The sequence below is a fragment of the Protopterus annectens genome, chromosome 4.part0, assembly GCF_019279795.1.
Source record: "Protopterus annectens isolate FY-2018-M chromosome 4.part0, PAN1.0, whole genome shotgun sequence".
In the NCBI taxonomy this organism is placed as follows: Eukaryota; Metazoa; Chordata; order Ceratodontiformes; family Protopteridae; genus Protopterus; species Protopterus annectens.
The window spans coordinates 944925368-944949473 of record NC_056733.1 but is presented as its reverse complement, the minus strand read 5'-3'; the positions used below and the strand labels follow the sequence as shown (position 1 = coordinate 944949473).

Below are 24106 nucleotides of genomic sequence, written 5' to 3'. Positions count from 1 at the left end.
GTTTCTGTGCAAACCATCTCCTCCTGGATATGTAAGGCATTTCTTTTGTTTCCTTTCATCCCAGGGCTGTGGGGCTCGCTCTTTCTCAGCAAAGCATCTCCTCCTGGATATGTAAGGCATTTCTTTTTGTTTCCTTTCATCCCAGGTCTTTGGGGTTGGCCGTTTCTGTGCAATCCATCTCCTCCTGGGTATGTAAGGCATTTCTTTTGTTTCCTTTCATCCCAGGTCTTTGGGGTTGGCTGTTTCTGTGCAAACCATCTCCTCCTGGATATGTAAGGCATTTCTTTTGTTTCCTTTCATCCCAGGTCTTTGGGGTTGGCTGTTTCTGTGCAAACCATCTCCTCCTGGATATGTAAGGCATTTCTTTTGTTTCCTTTCATCCCAGGTCTTTGGGGTTGGCTGTTTCTGTGCAAACCATCTCCTCCTGGATATGTAAGGCATTTCTTTTGTTTCCTTTCATCCCAGGTCTTTGGGGTTGGCTGTTTCTGTGCAAACCATCTCCTCCTGGATATGTAAGGCATTTCTTTTGTTTCCTTTCATCCCAGGTCTTTGAGGTTGGCTGTTTCTGTGCAAACCATCTCCTCTTGGATATGTAAGGCATTTCCTTTTGTTTCCTTTCATCCCAGGTCTTTGGGGTTGGCTGTTTCTGTGCAAACCATCTCCTCCTGGATATGTAAGGCATTTCTTTTTGTTTCCTTTCATCCCAGGTCTTTGGGGTTGGCTGTTTCTGTGCAAACCATCTCCTCCTGGATATGTAAGGCATTTCGTTTTGTTTCCTTTCATCCCAGGTCTTTGGGGTTGGCTGTTTCTGTGCAAACCATCTCCTCCTGGATATGTAAGGCATTTCTTTTTGTTTCCTTTCATCCCAGGTCTTTGGGGTTGGCTGTTTCTGTGCAAACCATCTCCTCCTGGATATGTAAGGCATTTCTTTTGTTTCCTTTCATCCCAGGTCTTTGGGGTTGGCTGTTTCTGTGCAAACCATCTCCTCCTGGATATGTAAGGCATTTCTTTTTGTTTCCTTTCATCCCAGGTCTTTGGGGTTGGCTGTTTCTGTGCAAACCATCTCCTCCTGGATATGTAAGGCATTTCTTTTTGTTTCCTTTCATCCCAGGTCTTTGGGGTTGGCTGTTTCTGTGCAAACCATCTCCTCCTGGATATGTAAGGCATTTTCTTTGTTTCCTTTCATCCCAGGTCTTTGGGGTTGGCTGTTTCTGTGCAAACCATCTCCTCCTGGATATGTAAGGCATTTCTTTTGTTTCCTTTCATCCCAGGTCTTTGGGGTTGGCTGTTTCTGTGCAAACCATCTCCTCCTGGATATGTAAGGCATTTCTTTTGTTTCCTTTCTTCCCAGGTCTTTGGGGTTGGCTGTTTCTGTGCAAACCATCTCCTCCTGGATATGTAAGGCATTTCTTTTTGTTTCCTTTCATCCCAGGTCTTTGGGGTTGGCTGTTTCTGTGCAAACCATCTCCTCCTGGATATGTAAGGCATTTCTTTGTTTCCTTTCATCCCAGGTCTTTGGGGTTGGCTGTTTCTGTGCAAACCATCTCCTCCTGGATATGTAAGGCATTTCTTTTGTTTCCTTTCATCCCAGGTCTTTGGGGTTGGCTGTTTCTGTGCAAACCATCTCCTCCTGGATATGTAAGGCATTTCTTTTTGTTTCCTTTCATCCCAGGTCTTTGGGGTTGGCTGTTTCTGTGCAAACCATCTCCTCCTGGATATGTCAGGCATTTCTTTTTGTTTCCTTTCATCCCAGGTCTTTGGGGTTGGCTGTTTCTGTGCAAACCATCTCCTCCTGGATATGTACAGCATTTCTTTTTGTTTCCTTTCATCCCAGGTCTTTGGGGTTGGCTGTTTCTGTGCAAACCATCTCCTCCTGGATATGTACAGCATTTCTTTTTGTTTCCTTTCATCCCAGGTCTTTGGGGTTGGCTGTTAATGTGCAAACCATCCCCTCCTGGATATGTAAGGCATTTTCTTTTGTTTCCTTTCATCCCAGGTCTTTGAGGTTGGCTGTTTCTGTGCAAACCATCTCCTCCTGGATATGTAAGGCATTTCTTTTTGTTTCCTTTCATCCCAGGTCTTTGGGGTTGGCTGTTTCTGTGCAAACCATCTCCTCCTGGATATGTAAGGCATTTCTTTTTGTTTCCTTTCATCCCAGGTCTTTGGGGTTGGCTGTTTCTGTGCAAACCATCTCCTCCTGGATATGTAAGGCATTTCTTTGTTTCCTTTCATCCCAGGTCTTTGGGGTTGGCTGTTTCTGTGCAAACCATCTCCTCCTGGATATGTAAGGCATTTCTTTTGTTTCATTTCATCCCAGGTCTTTAGGGTTGGCTGTTTCTGTGCAAACCATCTCCTCCTGGATATGCAAGGCATTTCCTTTTGTTTCCTTTCATCCCAGGTCTTTGGGGTTGGCTGTTTCTGTGCAAACCATCTCCTCCTGGATTAGTAAGGCATTTCTTTTTGTTTCCTTTCATCCCAGGTCTTTGGGGTTGGCTGTTTCTGTGCAAACCATCTCCTCCTGGATATGTAAGGCATTTCCTTTTGTTTCCTTTCATCCCAGGTCTTTGGGGTTGGCTGTTTCTGTGCAAACCATCTCCTCATGGATATGGAAGGCATTTCTTTTTGTTTCCTTTCATCGCAGGTCTTTGGGGTTGGCTGTTTCTGTGCAAACCATCTCCTCCTGGATATGGAATGCATTTCTTTTTGTTTCCTTTCATCCCAGGTCTTTGGGGTTGGCTATTTCTGTGCAAAGCATCTCCTCCTGGATATGTAAGGCATTTCTTTGTTTCCTTTCATCCCAGGTCTTTGGGGTTGGCTGTTTCTGTGCAAACCATCTCCTCCTGGATATGTAAGGCATTTCTTTTTGTTTCCTTTCATCCCAGGTCTTTGGGGTTGGCTGTTTCTGTGCAAACCATCTCCTCCTGGATATGTAAGGCATTTCTTTTTGTTTCCTTTCATCCCAGGTCTTTGGGGTTGGCTGTTTCTGTGCAAACCATCTCCTCCTGGATATGTAAGGCATTTCTTTTTGTTTCCTTTCATCCCAGGTCTTTGGGGTTGGCTGTTTCTGTGCAAACCATCTCCTCCTGGATATGTAAGGCATTTATTTTTGTTTCCTTTCATCGCAGGTCTTTGGGGTTGGCTGTTTCTGTGCAAACCATCTCCTCCTGGATATGGAAGGCATTTCTTTTTTCCTTTCATCCCAGGTCTTTGGGGTTGGCTGTTTCTGTGCAAACCATCTCCTCCTGGATATGTAAGGCATTTCTTTTTGTTTCCTTTCATCCCAGGTCTTTGGGGGTGGCTGTTTCTGTGCAAACCATCTCCTCCTGGATATGTAAGGCATTTCTTTTTGTTTCCTTTCATCCCAGGTCTTTGGGGGTGGCTGTTTCTGTGCAAACCATCTCCTCCTGGATATGTAAGGCATTTCTTTTCATTTCCTTTCATCCCAGGTCTTTGGGGTTGGCTGTTTCTGTGCAAACCATCTCCTCCTGGATATGGAAGGCATTTCTTTTTGTTTCCTTTCATCGCAGGTCTTTGGGGTTGGCTGTTTCTGTGCAAACCATCTCCTCCTGGATATGGAAGGCATTTCTTTTTGTTTCCTTTCATCGCAGGTCTTTGGGGTTGGCTGTTTCTGTGCAAACCATCTCCTCCTGAATATGTAAGGCATTTCTTTTTGTTTCCTTTCATCCCAGGTCTTTGGGGTTGGCTGTTTCTGTGCAAACCATCTCCTCCTGGATATGGAAGGCATTTCTTTGTTTCCTTTCATCCCAGGTCTTTGGGGTTGGCTGTTTCTGTGCAAACCATCTCCTCCTGGATATGTAAGGCATTTCTTTTTGTTTCCTTTCATCCCAGGTCTTTGGGGTTGGCTGTTTCTGTGCAAACCATCTCCTCCTGGATATGTAAGGTATTTCTTTTTGTTTCCTTTCATCCCAGGTCTTTGGGGTTGGCTGTTTCTGTGCAAACCATCTCCTCCTGGATATGTAAGGCATTTCTTTTTGTTTCCTTTCATTCCAGGTCTTTGGGGTTGGCTGTGTCTGTGCAAACCATCTCCTCCTGGATATGTAAGGCTTTTCTTTTTGTTTCCTTTCATCCCAGGTCTTTGGGGTTGGCTGTTTCTGTGCAAACCCTCTCCTCCTGGATATGTAGGGCATTTCTTTTTGTTATTCTTTCCATGGCAAGTCTCTGTCTGCTTCAGTTAAAGCTCGTTCCACTAGGGCTGTTGCTTCTTCAAGGGGCTGGACACCAATTCTATCTTTGAAGCTGCTACTTAATCTACCGTGCACACCTTTCCTAAGTATTATAAGTGGGTTATGGTTTCTAGGGACAGAGCAGGTTTTGTCGAAAACATTGTATGTGAGTTTGTTGAGGGCTCTTCTCAGCCTTGCACCTTTCATTCTGTTGAGTTTTTTACTCTCTCCTTTCAAGAATACTGCAGTGGTGATAGAGAAATACATAGTACAGTTATGTAAAATCTTACAATAACAAACAAAGCATTTCTTCTTGGATATCTAAAACCTGTTTCTTTTTGCTAATCTTCCCATGGTAAGAGCCTTCCTTCTGTTAAGGCTCATTCCAGTAGAGCTGTGGCTTCTTCTGTTGCTTTTTTCAAGGATTTAGATACAAATTCTGTTCTTCTGTACATACCTTTTACCAGGCACTGCAAGTTGTATGCGATTTCTAGGGCCAGATATGGCTTTGCCAGGGCCATTCTCCCTAGCTTCTTAGAGGCCTCTGCTGACCGTTCCTCCTCCCTCATTTCTTATAGCTTAGTACTAGGCTAACTGCCCTCATGGGCCATTCTAAGCCTAGCCAATTACCCCATGTGAGAATCAAACCCTGCACCTTGTGCTTCTAAGGTAAGCACCTTAACCATTACACCAATCTCCCACCTGTTATTAAAAAAAGATGGTTATAATACATTGCTATCACATGTAAAAGCTGAATGGCCTGTCTGCACATTTGAACTGTGCACCTATTGCACACAGGGTCGTGACTCTTGACTATTTAGCTACCGTGGACATTACTCCTATACATTTCTATATAGCTCTCAATTATGTGTAAACACTGTTGAGTACTATGCCCTGCAAACCCACACAGCTATGCTTAAACATGCCCTTTTACATTGCAATTAAAAGTTTCAGGTTTCTATTTTTAGATGTGCCCCTTGCTAAGTGCCGTGCCGCACACACACACACATAACTTTATCAATAAAACATAAATGTAAGCAGCACAGAACCAGCAAGCACACACACACAACTTCATCAATAAAACAGAAATGTAAGCAGCACAAAACCAGCAAGCACACACACACACAACTTCATCAATAAAACATAAATGTAAGCATAACAAAACCAGCAAGCACACACACACACAACTTCAGCAATAAAACATAAATGTAAGCAGCACAAAACCAGCAAGCACACACACACAACTTTATCAGTAAAAGATAAATGTAAGCAGCACAAAACCAGCAAGCACACACACACAACTTCATCAATAAAAGATAAATGTAAGCAGCACAAAACCAGCAAGCACACACACACCTTCATCAATAAAACATAAATGTAAGCAGCACAAAACCAGCAAGCACACACACACAACTTCATCAATAAAACATAAATGTAAGCAGCACAAAACCAGCAAGCACACACACACAACTTCATCAATAAAACATAAATGTAAGCAGCACAAAACCAGCAAGCACACACACACAACTTCATCAATAAAACATAAATGTAAGAAGCACAAAACCAGCAAGCACACACACACACAACTTCATCAATAAAAGATAAATGTAAGCAGCACAAAACCAGCAAGCACACACACACAACTTCATCAATAAAACATAAATGTAAGAAGCACAAAACCAGCAAGCACACACACACCTTCATCAATAAAACATAAATGTAAGCAGCACAAAACCAGCAAGCACACACACACACAACCTAATCAATAAAATATAAATGTAAGCAGCACAAAACCAGCAAGCGCACACACACAACTTCATCAATAAAACATAAATGTAAGAAGCACAAAACCAGCAAGCACACACACACCTTCATCAATAAAACATAAATGTAAGCAGCACAAAACCAGCAAGCACACACACACACAACTTAATCAATAAAATATAAATGTAAGCAGCACAAAACCAGCAAGCACACACACACAACTTCATCAATAAAACATAAATGTAAGCAGCACAAAACCAGCAAGCACACACACACAACTTCATCAATAAAACATAAATGTAAGCAGCACAAAACCAGCAAGCACACACACACAACTTCATCAATACAACTTAAATGTAATCAGCACAAAACCAGCAAGCACACACACACAACTTCATCAAAAAAAACATAAATGTAAGCAGCACAAAACCAGCAAGCACACACACAACTTCATCAATAAAACATAAATGTAAGCAGCACAAAACCAGCAAGCACACACACACACAACTTCATCAATAAAACATAAATGTAAGCATAACAAAACCAGCAAGCACACACACACAACTTCAGCAATAAAACATAAATATAAGCATAACAAAACCAGCAAGCACACACACACAACTTCAGCAATAAAACATAAATGTAAGCAGCACAAAACCAGCAAGGACACACACACAACTTCATCAATAAAACATAAATGTAAGCAGCACAAAACCAGCAAGCACACAAACACCTTCATCAATAAACCATAAATGTAAGCATAACAAAACCAGCAAGCACACACACACACAACTTCATCAATAAAACATAAATGTAAGCATAACAAAACCTGCAAGCACACACACACACAACTTCATCAATAAAACTTAAATGTAAGCATAACAAAACCAGCAAGCACACACACACAACTTCATCAGTAAAACTTAAATGTAAGCATAACAAAACGAGCAAGCACACACACACACAACTTCATCAATAAAACTTAAATGTAAGCATAACAAAACCAGCAAGCACACACACACAACTTCATCAATAAAACAGAAATGTAAGCAGCACAAAACCAGCAAGGACCAAGACAGGTAAATATCTGTCTCTTCACTCTCTCTCCCTCCCTGCACCCCCTGCTCCTTTTTCCTTCGGATGTGCTTGTTGCATACTCTTATCCAAGGCCTGCCGTTCCTTATGGGTCTTTTCACTTCTGAGAATGGTACATCCGGACGTCACCTTTATGCTCTAGACAGTGAGTGGGGAACATGTGTGTGATGTATGGTGTACCCTTTACAAACAAGAGGCTTTGCAATTCTGGCCAGACGTGGGGCTGCCCTTGGCAGGGAATCCCTATTGTAAAAAAATACTGGAACAGTGAGAAGGACATCTACTGTTATGGTAAGATTTTACACAACTGTACTTTCTGCACCAACTCACACACATCTCTGCTGCTTGAAGTTTGACTTTAAACTGCTAATTAAACTTAATTAATGCTCCAGGGCGATGTGCCCCAGAGAAATGTGCTTCATGATCACCAGAGGTTTAGGTCTTTGTTTGATATTGGACCTGGCTTGCAGTTTCCTGGTGTGATGGCAGCTTTTCTGATATCTGATCCAGTGTTGGTAATCCTAGTGGCATCACCCATGATGCTGGCATTGGGATCTGCAGTTTCTTCAGTGCCTGCTACAATAACGTCAAAGCTACTGGCACTAACGGGGTTAATGGTACAGTCTGCACCTTGTACTGGGACAGCTTTTCCTCTTAGCAATACCTGCTGTACTTAGGCATTCTACATTCTCCCCCTTCAAGGTCCTCCTCTGCTCAGTCTTCTTTTGCCTCTGAGTTACATTTCCATTACCCATAGTGTCAGTAGCTGAACAGCTAGTATACTTACCTTTTGTGCTGGAAGACTGAAAGGTCGTGGGTTCTATTCATACATCAGGTGCTTGGATTCATTTTCCAGGGTGACACTGCAGTGCAGCATAAAGGGGGCGCTGCACCCTTGAATGTATCGTCCTTCAGATGAGACATTAATCCAAGGGTCCTGTCTGCCACATTAAGTGGCAGCTCAGGTAGATGTAATAGATCCCACAGCACTTATTGGGGGGGGGGGGGTTGAGTATTTCCACAATGGTCAAATGTCCCCAATTCACTGTGAAGACCACCTCTGGTCTCCCATGGTAGCAGAATACTGGCCCTCAACCCCTGGATTATGCTGCTGCCTAAGGAATCCTCTCGGTTCTCCGTCATTTTCAGGGGCACTCAAAATGTTTATTTTGGTACTGGCTCTAGCTGCAGCATATGAAGCCCATGTCGGCATTTGTAGGTCCAGAGCATGATTAAAAAAAATCATATAAATGTAAACAAAATGATGGCAGCTGTTTTAACTCTGAAGACATTCAAACAGATTTGGACTCTTGTAGATCCCGCATGCCCATATGGATAATACTATAGCAATGTGGTACCCCAGTAAACGTAGAAATGCCCATTCTTTTATGTAATTTGCAGATTTAGGAGATAACCTGAGTCATGCTTGACCCTCCGAGCATCTTGCATCCCATCTCAGGGGAACATCTTAGGCAGCCTGAAGACATCACATTCTGACCCTCGTAAATGGATTCGAACAGTGTTGTGTTTTTGGATTTGACCCATAAGTGAAGTGTCCTAGAAATAGACTATTTTACTTTTCCTGAAAAACAGCAACTTGAGAAATTTTACTGAAGGAAATCAACTCCAGGCTTGATTAAGAGCGATGCCTTCTCCATAACTCAGGTGGGTTTATTTCTGTATACGTTTTCTTCACTCCCTTTGTCCACATGGTATTGCAAAAGATCAAGGAGGAAAGTCTAAATGTGCTACTGACACCACTTATTTTGGCCCAGGTAGTTCTGGTTCTTGCTGTCCCTAACAAAATCAGAACTAATCTGTTGCCTCTCTAAGTGGACCTTTTACACAGAAAATAATGGATCCCTACTGGACTCGATACTGATCACTCTAAGGCCAATAGCTTTGGAAGGTCTAGCACTCTTTCCTTCCAGGCATGTGTTTGCCTTTTGTTTGGTTTTCTTATATTCCTACTTTGCAATCATACCTAGCAACCATGCTAGAGTCTAGGACCCTAATTAATCTCAGGTATATCTGACTCTCCAGCTGCCATATCTATAAAAATGGAGTATCCTGTGTTGCTTCGATGGTGCATGTCGCTGCCATATCCGTTTCTGCCACTGACCACCATTCTTCTCCTTTGCCAGTTCCGAAAGGGGTGCTTTTGTCTCAGATCAACCTTAAAAGTCATTATTCCACCATGGACCTTAATTATGTACAGGAAAAAAGTTGCCCTGACACCTTTGAACAAACTGCCCCCCCCCCCTTAAGTGTCCTTTAAGACCATGCTTTTGGCACATTATAGGACATAGGATCACAGGAAGTTACTAGGCTATTTTCTCTGAGGCCCTTACAAGCCTAGCCAAGAATTTACCCCATGTTCCAACAAGTCAGCACCTCATGCCACTGTCCAGCAGGGACACAGGTGGAATCCCAGGGGCATTTTCTGTTCTCCATCCAGTTATCCAGGTTGTGCTTAAAAAGGATTAATAAGGTACTCTGCTTGATGTGAAGAAGTCTGTTCCACAAAAAGGAGAGTACAAAGAACACTACTTTCACATCTTCCATTCTTTTAAGTAATACAGAATTCAAAGGTTCAGATTGCTTGATGATATTTTTGTGACTACAGCCCAGAATTTCATACCGTCTGTCCTACAGTATTACGTCTTGGAAGTAAGCCTTTTGTGTGACATACATTTGCAGCTTTATGCTTACCTCTAAGTCAATACTGCATAGTTTCAAACACATTTGTTGTCCCACATGCTAAGACCCGTTATCTACAGCCAGTGATTAATTACCATTTCTAACCTTTGTCCTCTGTTTAAAATGCTAAGAAATTATTTACAGTCTGGTGAATAGAATACATCATTTAGTACAGCAGGTGATGGAATGCATCATTTAGTACAACAGGTGATGGAATGCATCATTTAGTACAACAGGTGATAGAATGCATCATTTAGTACAGTCTGAGTACAGCAGGTGATAGAATAAATAATTTAGTACAGTCTGGTGATGGAATACATTTAGTACAGCAGGTGATGGAGTACATCATTTAGTACAGTCTGGTGATAGAATACATCATTTAGTACTGCATGTGATAGAATACATCATTTAGTACATCACTTAGTACAGTCTGTTGATGGAATACATCATTTAGTACAGCAGGTGATTGAATGCATCATTTACAGCATGTGATAGAATGCATCATTTAGTACAGTCTGAGTACAGCAGGTGATAGAATAAATAATTTAGTACAGTCTGATGGAATACCTTTAGTACAGCAGGCGATGGAATACATAATTTACTATAGTCTGGTGATAGAATGTATCATTTAGTATGTATCATTTAGTACTGCAGGTGATAGAATACTTCATTTAGTACAGCAGGTGATGGAATACATCATTTAGTACAGTCTGTTGATGGAATACATCATTTAGTGCAGCGGGTGATGGAATACATTTAGTACAACAGGTGATGGAATACGTCATTTAATACAACATGATAGTCTACACATCATTTAGTACAGCAGGCGATGGAATACACATCATTTAGTGCAGCGGGTGATGGAATACACATCATTTAGTGCAGCGGGTGATGGAATACACATCATTTAGTGCAGCGGGTGATGGAATACGTCATTTAGTACAGCAGGTGATGGAATACAGCAGGTGATGGAATACAGCATTTAGTACAGCAGGTGATAAAGCAGTCTTACAAACTGATGCCATGTTTTTTTTTCTGAAGTGTAATGTACTCACAGCCGTCTGCTCATTTATAAACCTGGTTTACAGTAACATGGTTAATGGTAAACTGATGGGGTTTGACTTTGGACCTAAAAAAGATTGTTGAAATGGCTGACCATAATTAGCTGCTGCTGTTTCTTTTCAGAGGTTTTATAGTAGTTTGCGGAGCATCTTAGTTGCAAACCTTTCAGAGTGATTTCGCCCCGCATCCAAACTAAAGCAGAAATATTCACTAAGGCTTCCCTGAAGATTCTTTGTTAGGGCAGCTGTCTTCAACTTTGGGTCGCCATAGGTGGTATTAGATAATTAGGCTGCTTTACGCACATAAATCATCATAAATGCTAATAAAAGCCTTACTGTCTTCACACCATCCATGCAGGATGGATGACTGCAAACTGGCATGAGGTAGACTTGACAGTAAGTACAGCTAAACTGCCATTATGGTATGTTATGCATTTAAAAGGCTCAAAATCATCCAATTTATAATCATCACAGACCAAAGTGGAAGCCCTCTAGACCATGAATCAAAAATACCCCAGTTTTATCCCCCACTGCACTGAGCTATAATGCTCCTGTACCTACATGCAGTCACCCCATTCATTTCTGAGTAGTGGTAGCCAGGTATTTCCTGTACCATGTTTGTTCCTTGCTAGGAATTCTCTATGAGAATTTTCACTCTCATTGAGAGTTGGATGGTAGGGGGTAGGCCAACTTTGCTGGCCCTATGGGACAGCTTACCCTCTTTCCAACAGAGCAGCCCCCCCCCCCCGCGTGATAGCTGTTCTGTGCAATGCTATAACTATCCTCTGAGGATTCGGCTTAGGTCTGAGTGCCATTGCATACAATAGCATTGGTGTAATAGACTCAAGCGCCATGAGATAAATGATTAGTGCTCCTGCCAGATGTCACCCATGTGGCAAGCGAGAGCCGCCTACCTCTCCCCAGGATGGGTGAGTAGGCACTGGCTGTTCATTCCCATCTTCCGCATGCTGGCTTCTACAGGCACCAGGACCACAATTAGAACTCATGTCTACTGCAGCGTAGTCAGGGCTTTATCTTTCTGTGCCATGGAGTGGCTTATGTCTGCCATTTCATGATCATGCAGTTTGATTCCGGACCATGGCTAGGGGTGAACCGGTGGAGTCCAGGGACAAGTGCTGTTATGTAGCTAACATTTTGTGTTGTGGACGATGGTCATCAAGCATGCTGATATCATCAGATGAAGAATTCTGCTGGAAAAAAATGCTAAATTCTGTTCACTGGTGAAGTAATACCCAGCGAAGCCGACCAGGTAACCCTCAAGGTTAGACACCTGTGCAATAGATAAGTTGATACTATACTGAAAAAAATTGTAACTTTGATTTCATTGGAGCCACTGCTTATATTCTGTCATCTGAATATTGGTGGTGTGTTATGATTCATCTACAAGCAGAAATAGCTCTGGCATAGCATGTCACAATTCATCTACAAGCAGAAATAGCTTTGGCATAGCATGTCATGATTCATCTACAAGCAGAAATAGCTTTGGCATAGCATGTCATGATTCATCTACAAGCAGAAATAGCTCTGGCATAGCATGTCACAATTCATCTACAAGCAGAAATAGCTTTGGCATAGCATGTCACAATTCATCTACAAGCAGAAGTAGCATGCCACAATTCATCTACAAGCAGAAATAGCTTTGGCATAGCATGTCGCTTTTCATCTACAAGCAGAAGTAGCTTTGGCATAGCATGTCACGATTCATCTACAAGCAGAAATAGCTCTGGCATAGCATGTCACAATTCATCTATAAGCAGAAATAACTCTAGCATAGCATGTTATGATTCATCTACAAGCAGAAATAGCTTTGCATAGCATGTCACAATTCATCTACAAGCAGAAATAGCTCTGGCATAGCATGTCACAATTCGTCTACAAGCAGAAATAGCTCTGGCATAGCATGTCACAATTGTCTACAAGCAGAAATGGCTTTGGCATAGCATGTCATGATTCATCTACAAGCAGAAATAGCTTTGGCATAGCATGTCATGATTCATCTACAAGCAGAAATAGCTCTGGCATAGCATGTCACAATTCATCTACAAGCAGAAATAGCTTTGGCATAGCATGTTATGATTCATCTACAAGCAGAAATAGCTTTGGCATAGCATGTCATGATTCATCTACAAGCAGAAATAGCTCTGGCATAGCATGTCACAATTCATCTACAAGCAGAAATAGCTTTGGCATAGCATGTCACAATTCATCTACAAGCAGAAATAGCTTTGGCATAGCATGTTATGATTCATCTACAAGCAGAAATAGCTTTGGCATAGCATGTCATGATTCATCTACAAGCAGAAATAGCTTTGGCATAGCATGTCACAATTCATCTACAAGCAGAAATAGCTTTGGCATAGCATGTCACAATTCATCTACAAGCAGAAATAGCTTTGGCATAGCATGTCACAATTCATCTACAAGCAGAAATAGCTCTGGCATAGCATGTCACAATTCATCTACAAGCAGAAATAGCTCTGGCATAGCATGTCATGATTCGTCTACAAGCAGAAATAGCTCTGGCATAGCATGTCACAATTCATCTACAAGCAGAAATAGCTTTGGCATAGCATGTCATGATTCATCTACAAGCAGAAATAGCTCTGGCATAGCATGTCATGATTCATCTACAAGCAGAAATAGCTCTGGCATAGCATGTCACAATTCATCTACAAGCAGAAATAGCTCTGGCATAGCATGTCACAATTCATCTACAAGCAGAAATAGCTTTGGCATAGCATGTCACAATTCATCTACAAGCAGAAATAGCTCTAGCATAGCATGTCATGATTTATCTACAAGCAGAAATAGCTCTGGAGTATCACAGCATGGTTCATGTATAAGCAGAAACAGTTTTGACAGAGTAATTTTAAAGCATATCTCTCAGCTCTGTTTATCATCTTTGATATAAGAGTTTGGGAATATTGCCTGGGAATGCTGTCAATTTGTCATACTATTGCAAGAATTCCCTTAAGTTAGTGTATAGTCAAACATTATGTTTGTCACAGTTGAATGCTAAGGGAGGATTTGTTCTAACTTTCTACAGGGTGAGGCAGAACCTAAAAGAAAAACATGCTCGTCATTTAGCAGACCTTCGGGCCTACTACGATGCAGAAATCAAGAGCCTTAAACAGCAGCTTGAAACGGCGAGCAGACCTGCCGAACTGATAGCGATGGAGAAGAAATACCAAAATCTCAAAAACAGGCAAGTGTTGAAATAATGTTCCTCTTCATATGTGGCTTAAAGTAAAATGCCCTAAAAGTCTACAAAAAATAATTACTCTGGTGTGTACTTGCTAGACTTTGTTGAAGTAAAGTGTGCTTTCCTAGTCTGTGTGGCTATGTCTCATTTCTGCTGTTTTTGAGAATGTGTGACATCACTTGATGTGTCACTGTAATAAGTTGAAGCATTTGAGAACTTTGCTTGCCTTTGGTCCTTTATTGTACAAAACGTTTAGACCCACAACCTTTCATTGGGCTGCACTTCAAAAAGAATAGATGTTAGCTGATGTCATGTCACTGTTTTCACCATTTGTTGTCAGTTATAGATGTTAGCCGATGTCATGTCACTGTTTTCACCATTTGTTGTCAGTTATAGATGTTAGCCGATGTCATGTCACTGTTTTCACCATTTGTTGTCAGTTATAGATGTTAGCCGATGTCATGTCACTGTTTTCACCATTTGTTGTCAGTTATAGATGTTAGCCGATGTCATGTCACTGTTTTCACCATTTGTTGTCAGTTATAGATGTTAGTCGATGTCATGTCACTGTTTTCACCATTTGTTGTCAGTTATAGATGTTAGCCGATGTCATGTCACTGTTTTCACCATTTGTTGTCAGTTATAGATGTTAGCCGATGTCATGTCACGGTTTTCACCATTTGTCAGATGTTCATCGTGCATACAGCTGCAGTAATCACAGATGGGTTCTCTGCCGTTAGGCGGTCCCTCGGTCGGCCGAATTCCAAAGTCTTGGTCCGGCGTCGGTTGTTGTCACTTTCTCTCCTGACGTCAGTGAGGCCAGAGTATATAAGACACAGCCGACGCCATGTTCTTCAGTCTTTTTTGCTGCGCGGTGCCTGAAGCAGAAGCAGTTCGCAAGTGCCGGTCAGCCAGCTCCTGAATTACGGAAATATTGGAAACCGAAGTCTTCATTAAAGCTAAGTACCCCGTTGGGGAAACTTTTCTTGCCTCAGACCGATGTCAGAAAAAGTTAATAATTGTATTTTTGTGGGAAGCAAATACCGCATAAGGATTTCCATTCCCTCTGCATACCTTGTTTAGGCCCAGACCACGATGTCTCGGGCTGTCGCTTTTGCGCTACCTTCAATAAACACACTATTAAGCGTCGGGCGGAGTTCACCCAACACTATTTTGGTAAAGCCTTTGATTATAAAATGTCGTCGGACCCTCCGACTACCGTTTTGTCCAAAAAACGCAAGGACAAGGACCGACACGCGAGGCCCGTGGTCCCCGCCGACACCACGCCAAAACAGGCTACACGTGGTCCGGTTCGCAGCGAGACGCCTTTGCAGTCCCTGACTACCGACGACACTCCTTTGGCGGTGTCCTCTGTACCCGAGACCGCTGGGACCTCGGCCCTTTCCCAGACTACAACCACCGAAGCCTTTGCTAATGTTGAGCCTACTAATGTGGACAGGTCGACTTCCACTCATGGTGTCTTTAGACCCTCATCTTCTTTTTCTATTAAGGCCTTTACTAAATCCAAAGCAGCCAGGCATCCCAAGAGGCCTGTTGCACAAAGCCCATCTCCAGGTCCCATGCCTAAAAAACAGATGCTTAAAATGGCTGAGGATTTAATTACTCTTATCAGGGGTTCTCAACCCCCTCCGGACAAGAGACCCAAAGTGGAGGAAGATTCTCCCTCTTCTGATCAGGGATCCACTTTATCAGAACATTCTGATGTAGAGGAACACTCTTACTCCCCTTTTGAGGATTCGGATGCAGAGCAGTCCATTCCTTCTGTATCTCCTCCTGAGGATTTTTCCTTTGGGGAAACCTTGCACACTTTGAGGGAACACTTCCATTGGGAAGGCCAAGACTTTTCAGATTCCAAGAAAAGACTTGGGGAATTTCTTTTGTTACCTCAACACAGACCTCTGGCAATACCCCCTGTTTTGGACATACTTGATGATGTTTATTCGGAGGCTTGCCTTAACCCGGATTCTCTGCCTCCTGCACCAGTCAAACCTGATAGGTACTACAGAGTACCTACTTCTCACCAATTTCTCTTCAAAAGCCATAATGCTGACCCTGAAACCATTTCACAAGGCCCCAAGGGATTGAAGGCCTCCACTGCCAAGAATCCACTTCCTGCAGAAAGAGAGTCAAGATCTTTAGAAAGGTGGGGAAAAAAGGTATATACCTCAGCCACCCTAGCCATGAGGGCCTTAAATTGTCAGTTTCATATGCTTAAATATCAACAGTTCCTGTTATCACAATTAAGGAATAAAATGTCTCAACCTGAACAACCAGATTTGAAGGAGTTACAGGATATGATGCATAGTGCAGAGCAAGTGGGTAAACACACCTTACAATGTGGTTATGATGCCCTAAAGGCCTCAAGTAGAGCGGCTGCTACAGGATCAGTCATTCGCAGACATGCCTGGCTTAGGGAACAAAATTTGCCTGATCATGTGAAAGCTAAACTTCTAGATGCTCCTTTACAAAAGGATGTGCTGTTTGGTACTAATGCTGAGGAGATACTACGGAAAGTGGAAGAAAAAGCCAAATCTATGCAAACTGTCAAAGCTTTTTTACAGGTCCAACCACCACATTTTAGCAGAAATTGGCCTTCAAAAAACTGGTCCTTTCCAGCCACTGACAAGCCCCAAAGAGGTAGATACAGACGCACAAGTGGCAGGGGGCAATCACAAGGATCATATAGAGGCCGACAATGGCAAACTCCAGCACCAAGAGGTGGCGAAGACAGTGCACAACAATACAGGAAGCAAACCCAATGACTCCCTCATTTCCATGCCAAGCATGTCTCAGCTGGCAGCACCTTTGGGAGGAAAGCTAGCATTATTTGCAAGCAATTGGCATATTGTCACAACAGACAAATGGATCCTGGACATTATAAACAGAGGCTACAAATTTCAATTTCACACTCTTCCAAAAATGAGAGGCATGCCAAATCTGCCACAAAATCAAAGGGCAGAGGCACAACTGCAAATTTCAAAGCTCATAAGCATGAGAGCTATTCAAGAGGTACCTACTCACGAACAAGGTCAAGGTTTTTATTCAAGACTTTTTCTGGTACCAAGGAAAGGAACCGACTGAAGACCCATTTTGGACTTATCCATCCTAAACACATTTCTACTGCATCAAAATTCAAGATGCTCACATTACAGCAGCTTCTTCCCATGCTGGGCAAGGAGTTTTGGCTGGTAACATTGGACCTCAAGGAGGCATACCTGCATGTCCCAGTCAGACAAAGCTGCAGAAGATACCTCAGATTTCTTGCAGGTTCAATCCACTATCAATTCTCTGCATTGCCCTTTGGCTTATCTACTGCACCCAGAGTATTCACAAAGTGCCTGGCATCAGTGATTGCCCACTGCAGACTTCAAGGGATACAAATTTACCCTTATACGACTGCCTGATCCAAGCGGACAGCAAGCACATACTTCTGGAACATCTGGCATATGTGACACGGTTACTGCTTTCTCTGGGATACACAATCAACAAAGAGAAATCAAGGCTAACACCATCTCAGAAAATAACTTTCCTGGGTGCCAACTTGGACACAAACACCCAGATGGCCTACCTTACGCCAGAAAAACAGGGGCAACTATCTCAGTGCTTCAAAATACTAGCAAAAAGTACCAGGCTTACTGCAAGGAAAATCCTGCAGGCTCTGGGCTTCATGGCATCTTGCATTCTTTTAATCCCATGTGCAAAGCTGCATATGAGGAAACTTCCATGGTACCTAAAAAACCTATGGTCTCAACACAGTCACAGTTTGGAAACAATAATACCAATAATTCCATGTTTGCAAAAGGAATTTCTATGGTGGGCCCAAGCATGTCAAGCAAACACAGGCCTCCCATTCTGCAAGCCTCAAGCAAAGCAAGTCATCACAACAGACGCCTCAGATTACGCCTGGGGGGCGCACATGACGGACAGGTGCATTCAGGGCAAATGGTCCCAAAAGGAAAAGCACCTTCACATCAATCAAAAAGAAATGCTGGTAGTAATAAATGCAATTACAGCTTTCAAGGACTTCCTGCATCCAGGACAATTACTGATAAGAACAGACAACACCACAGTAATGTGGTACATAAACAAACAAGGAGGAACACATTCTTACCCCTTGTGCAGACTAGCCATGACTCTTTGGAACTTGGCTCTGGAATGGCAAATCGAACTTCAAGCACAGTACTTGCCAGGATTGGAAAACACACTGGCAGACAATCTAAGCAGAAATATGACAGATCCACACGAATGGAAGTTACATCCTCAGGTGTTTACAGAAATAATCCAAGCGTGGGGGAGGCCAGACATAGATCTTTTTGCCTCCCACAGGAATCATCAATTGGAAAAGTTTTGTTTGAGGACCTTTCATCCAAAGGCCTGGAGAGTGGACGCCCTTTCATTCAGTTGGACAGCATGGACAGTTTACGCATTCCCACCTCTGCCTCTTCTGCCCAAGGTGCTTTTGAAAGCAAGAGCAGACAGACCGAAGATGATACTGATTGCTCCAGATTGGCCAAGGCAACACTGGTACCCACTCCTAAGGAGCCTAACACAAACTCCTCCCTGGTCCCTGCCTCTAATGCCTCTTCTGCTGACTCAGCACAGCTACAAAACTCTTCACAGTCAGCTGAAAACACTCAATCTCGCTGCATGGAAAATTCCTTAATACCACAAGACACCCTACTCTCCAAGGAGGTGCAGGATGTCATTTTGGAGGCCAGAAGGCCATCTACTAGAAAAGCTTACTCCGCAAAATGGAAGCGGTTTTGCTCTTGGAATGAGAAAAGAGGCCAGGACCCTAGAAAACTGAACTTGCCTCAGGTATTACAGTATCTAGCTGAGCTGCTGAACAGTGGACTTTCATTTTCTTCCATAAAAATCCATGACTCAGCCATTTCTGCAGAATTCAACACGGATCCTCCTTTATTTTCTCACCCACTCTTACGACAGTTCCTCAGAGGGACTAAGAATATAAGACCACCAAGGAAGCAACCAATACCAGCCTGGGATCTTAATTACATACTAGAAAAATTAACATTGCCTCCTTTTGAACCAGCTGCCTCAACAGATTTGCAATATTTGTCCTGGAAAACAGCCTTCCTTCTGGCTATCACTTCAGGTCGTAGAGTTTCGGAACTACAGGCCCTCATGGCGGTGCAGCCCTTTCTCATCTTCCATCAGGACAGGGTTTCCCTTCGTACCAACCCATCATTTATGCCTAAAGTGGTATCCAGGGTAGCTTTAAATCAAGCCATACACCTTCCTACCTTTTACCCCAATCCTCAAAACAAAGGGGAAAGGCTGCTACATTCTTTAGACATCCATAGGCAGCTACGTTACTATTTGGACAGAACAAAGTCCTTCAGGAAATCAGAACAACTCTCTGTGTCCTATGCTGTAGGGGCTCAAGGGAAGCCAGTCTCCAAGCAGACTATTTCAAAGTGGATAGGCCACTGCATACGGTTTTGTTATTCCTATCATGGGAAATCTGTTCCTACAGGTATCAGGTCACACTCCACCAGGGCCACAGCTACCTCTACAGCCTTCCTCAGAGGAGTTCCTACCAAAGATATTTTGGAGGCAGCCACTTGGAGTTCTGTACATACCTTCACAAAACACTACCACCTGCCTTTATATTCCAGAACTAGAGCAGGCTTTGCCACTGCTGTATTGCAGGGCATTCTGGCTCAACCCAGTTCCTCCTAGTACCAACCACCCTGTACGTAGCTTTGGGACTCTACCCATCTGTGATTACTGCAGCTGTATGCACGATGAACATAGTACAGTTTTGTACCTACCATAAATGTAGATGTTCGAGTGCTAATACAGCTGCAGTACAGGTTTCCCTCCCTCCTTCCCCACTTGGTAAAGGCATGGGGCCTAACAACCTCTTCATACAACCTGACTTGGGTTATCCTTCTATGGTTTATTTGCTTGCAACTACTGATTTTGGATTATATTGCATTGCTTGTATATTCATATATACATAATTTATGTATTGCCTTCCTTCTGGGGGCACCTGACATCTGGGGCAAGAAAGCCTGAAGAACATGGCGTCGGCTGTGTCTTATGTACTCTGGCCTCACTGACGTCAGGAGAGAAAGTGACAACAACCAACGCCGGACCAAGACTTTGGAATTCGGCCGACCGAGGGACTGCCTGACTGCAGAGAACCCTTCTGTGATTACTGCTGTTGTATTAGCACTCGAACATCTACATTTATGGTAGGTACAAAACTGTACTTTATAGATGTTAGCCGATGTCATGTCACTGTTTTCACCATTTGTTGTCAGTTATAGATGTTAGCCGATGTCATGTCACTGTTTTCACCATTTGTTGTCAGTTATAGATGTTAGCCGATGTCATGTCACTGTTTTCACCATTTGTTGTCAGTTATAGATGTTAGCCGATGTCATGTCACTGTTTTCACCATTTGTTGTCAGTTATAGATGTTAGCCGATGTCATGTCACTGTTTTCACCATTTGTTGTCAGTTGTAGATGTTAGCCGATGTCATGTCACTGTTTTCACCATTTGTTGTCAGTTACAGATGTTAGCCGATGTCATGTCACTGTTTTCACCATTTGTTGTCAGTTATAGATGTTAGCCGATGTCATGTCACTGTTTTCACCATTTGTTGTCAGTTATAGATAGGTTCATAGGTTCATAGGTTCATACTGGGCTATCTGCCCGAGGGCATTTACAAGCCTAGCCCATAGTTTTGTGGCTTACGCCACCCCTTTAGTATGGGGAACTATACCCATTATTTTGCTGTGCCTCTGTCGAGCAGTGACACTGAGGTAATCCCTGGGGTATATCTGCAATCTCCCATCCATTGGTCAAGATTTCTCTTGAACAAGGCCAGCGAGGTGCTCTGCCTCACATATACCGGGATTTTATTCCACAGCATAGGGAGTCTTTGGGTGATGAATCTATCCCTCCAGCACGTCCTATTAATAGCCGTGTCGAGGTTTAAGTCTCCCGCCCTTGTGGCTCTGACGATTCTAGATTTTTTGAGGTGAAGCATATTCATCAAATCTGGGTTTGACATGGCCTTGTATGTTAGGCAAAGGTCACCTCTGAGCAAGCGGTAGGTAGATGTTAGCCGATGTCATGTCACTGTTTTCACCATTTGTTGTCAATTAGATTTATCACATAGAAGCAGAGGGGGTCCAAATGGAGGGATAATAAGTCAGTAAACAAAGGACAATAGTGTTGCTATAATTAAATTTATCCTCCAGTCTTGGTGAGTACCTTCACAAGATGGACCATGTTTTCAGAAAATCTCACCAAGATGACACTGATATATAGACTGTATTTTATATAGCATGTATCATGGACAGAAGTAAGTTAAATAAAAAAAAAGATAGCTGTCTGCACAAGACCCATTATAAAAAAATTGCCTAATCCTGGTAGCCGCACTGGTGCCAACACTGGAAAAATGACCGTCTAGAATCCTCAAAACAAGGAAACATTCTTAAGATGGTGCTAAGCCAGGTGCAATATTTATGTAAGGGAGAAACCAAAACTAATCAAATATCTTTGGTGCTGCTCTTTTTGTATTGAAGAGAAATATAGGCAAAGGCATTCAAATATTAAAAGTTTTACAATACAACAAATAAGACAGAGGAAAAGTAGAAAAAAGGGTTAGTAATGGAGAACTTGAAGAGGTAGAAGCTAATGTTATGGATTTCTTGCAAAGTGAAGGATTTAGTGTGGAAGGTCTAGCTCTGATGGCATTGCAGCAGGATGGAGCAATGGAGGGACCAGTGGAGCGGGAAATGTCTGGTCAGTTGCAATATGATGGAGCTTTCCATAGGAAACCACTGCAGGGGTTCAGTTGGAGTCGCGTACCAAGGAAGGCACAGGAAACTGTGGCAACTCTGATGCAGTCAGTGTTGTGGAGTGATAGGCCAGTGGGTTCCCATGTGAAAGCGCACACAGGATGAAACTGAAGAGAATGCGTTACAAGAAGATGCTCTAGAACTTTCTATAGAGTGCCCGCAGGAAATGGAGAACAAAGAATGTGCCCAGTTTAGAAGAATTGCTTGATTTAATAGAGATGGACAGAAATACTGAGATCAATGAAAGAAACAGACTACACAAAGTCAATAAAACCCCAAAATTTAGAAGTTTGATAAAACAAATGAACACAGTAATTAGGACTGTTCATAAAGATTCATGTGATAGAAGTAAATAGGATATATTAATGTGCAGCTAAATTAATAACAGTCTTACCACAAAAACACAGGGCAGTAAGGGAAAGGAAGGGGAGAAAGCAAATGCTATCATGGAAGTAACGAATAGAGAAAATTCTAAAGCAGTTAAGACAAGAAGTGTCACTGTTAGCAAAGTATAGAAGAGGGAACAAATTAGCAAAAATACTCATAAAGGTAGATGTGATAAAAGCAATGTGCATTATCAGAACCGATCAGGATCTATCGTGCAGTATCACAAATAAACTAAAAATATCAGCACAGGCAGAAAAGCTTAGAAGATATGTAGATAAAATGTAAAGGAAAAGTACAAAATAAGCCATTTAATGATGACCCAAAAAAGTTGGAGAATTGGTACACTGTCTAATTCTCTCCGTGACCATAACCCAGCCTTTCTACTATAACATAAACTTAAATGTTACAACCCACCCTTTCTTCTACAAACCCGTTCCTACAAAAACTTCCCCTTAGACCTGTTCACAGACACATTAAAATCCTGCAACTGGGCTCCCACCAGAACTCCACCCCTGGACAATGCAGTTGAGTACTTTAATTCCACCTTCCTAATAATCCTAAACCATCTAGCCCCTATAAAAACGATTAGAGCACATAGTAATCCTGCCCCTTGGTTACGTAAAACCACAAAGGCCTTATTAAAACAAAAGGACAAAGCATGGAAATCCTGGAAACAACTTAAAACATCCACAACTAGACAAACCTACTTAGAAGTAAGGCAAAAAAGCAGGTTAGGCTAGACAAACAAAATCACTAATTAACCCTACAAAATAAATATAGTAACAACCCACAGAAATTCTGGGCTGCAGTGAATGGTATTCTCCAACTTGGAAAAAGCACCACACCACCACCAAATATAGAAGGTACCAACCTTGACATAGCGTCCAGCTTTTAACAACTAATGTGAAGTTGTTCAATCTCGCCGTTCATTCTTTACTGAAGGGTTCAGAGCTGATCCCTCGGCTCTGATACGGCCAATTGCAAAGCTCGAGGTCTTGAAATAGCTCGAGGCCAAGTCCCTATCCCATGATGCACCTGTGAATTACCTCAGATCTAGTTTGTCGCTGAAGGTTCTGATTTAGGTCGGGCCAGATAAGCAGATTTTTCGTTAAAATTTTGTAGAAAAGTTTTTTGCTAGTTAATATCATTAGATGGGATTGCTGATAAAGCTCTTACAGCTTTTCAGTGTGTTTTCCCTTCCCATTTACTGTTTTTGATATAATTCTAGTTGGCTTCTTTTAGGCCTAGTTAGTAGTAGTTTCCTTCTGGGTGTGGTCTGTCTAGCCTTCTTTTTTTTAGTTAAGGCTTAGTACAGTAAACCCCAAACAATATAGATAAGGATATTTTTCTTTTTGTCAGCTTGCTGTGGGTTATTCAGTGACCCTTGTCACATTTCCTAGATAGTTTTATTAACTTACATTTACCTTGTGGTCTTTATAGCCTTCTGTATTTTGGATAAGGCTTAGTTCTTTATTACTGTTAAATTTTTTACAGTAAACACTATTATATTAGATAAACTTGTTTCTCAGCAGCTCTTTGTTTTTGTATAGTCTGCTTGTGTGAAATCACATTTATGTATTGTGTGTGTATGTTTTAGCCTGATTTTATTAAGGCTTGTGTGGTATTTTTGTTCTATTGTGTGGAAAAGTACTGTTATAGTTTTTTTTTTTGTGGTAACAGTAACATTTTTTCTATTAGTGGTATGGCTGAACAAGATAAACACCCTGAGTCTGGGTTCAAAAAATGCCCAAAGTGTGGCCAGAAAATGTCTGTTACAGACAGCCACTTTAATTGGGTTTTTACTGTCTAGGGGCTCTGCATTTGCAAGACA

General features: G+C 42.2%; 1 protein-coding gene across 4 annotated transcripts in view; it reads left to right on the top strand.

Moving 5' to 3' along the window:
- Positions 1-24106, top strand: part of MPHOSPH9 (M-phase phosphoprotein 9) — a 2191511-nt gene that overhangs the window by 1099920 nt on the left and 1067485 nt on the right. For 3 of the 4 annotated variants that reach the window (XM_044068922.1, XM_044068923.1, XM_044068926.1), the window contains one exon: positions 13872-14030. The exons of the other annotated variant lie outside the window; for it this stretch is intronic. In XM_044068922.1, the coding sequence (XP_043924857.1) occupies positions 13872-14030 (159 nt within the window). The remainder of the gene's footprint in view (positions 1-13871; positions 14031-24106) is intronic. 4 annotated transcript variants of the gene reach the window in all.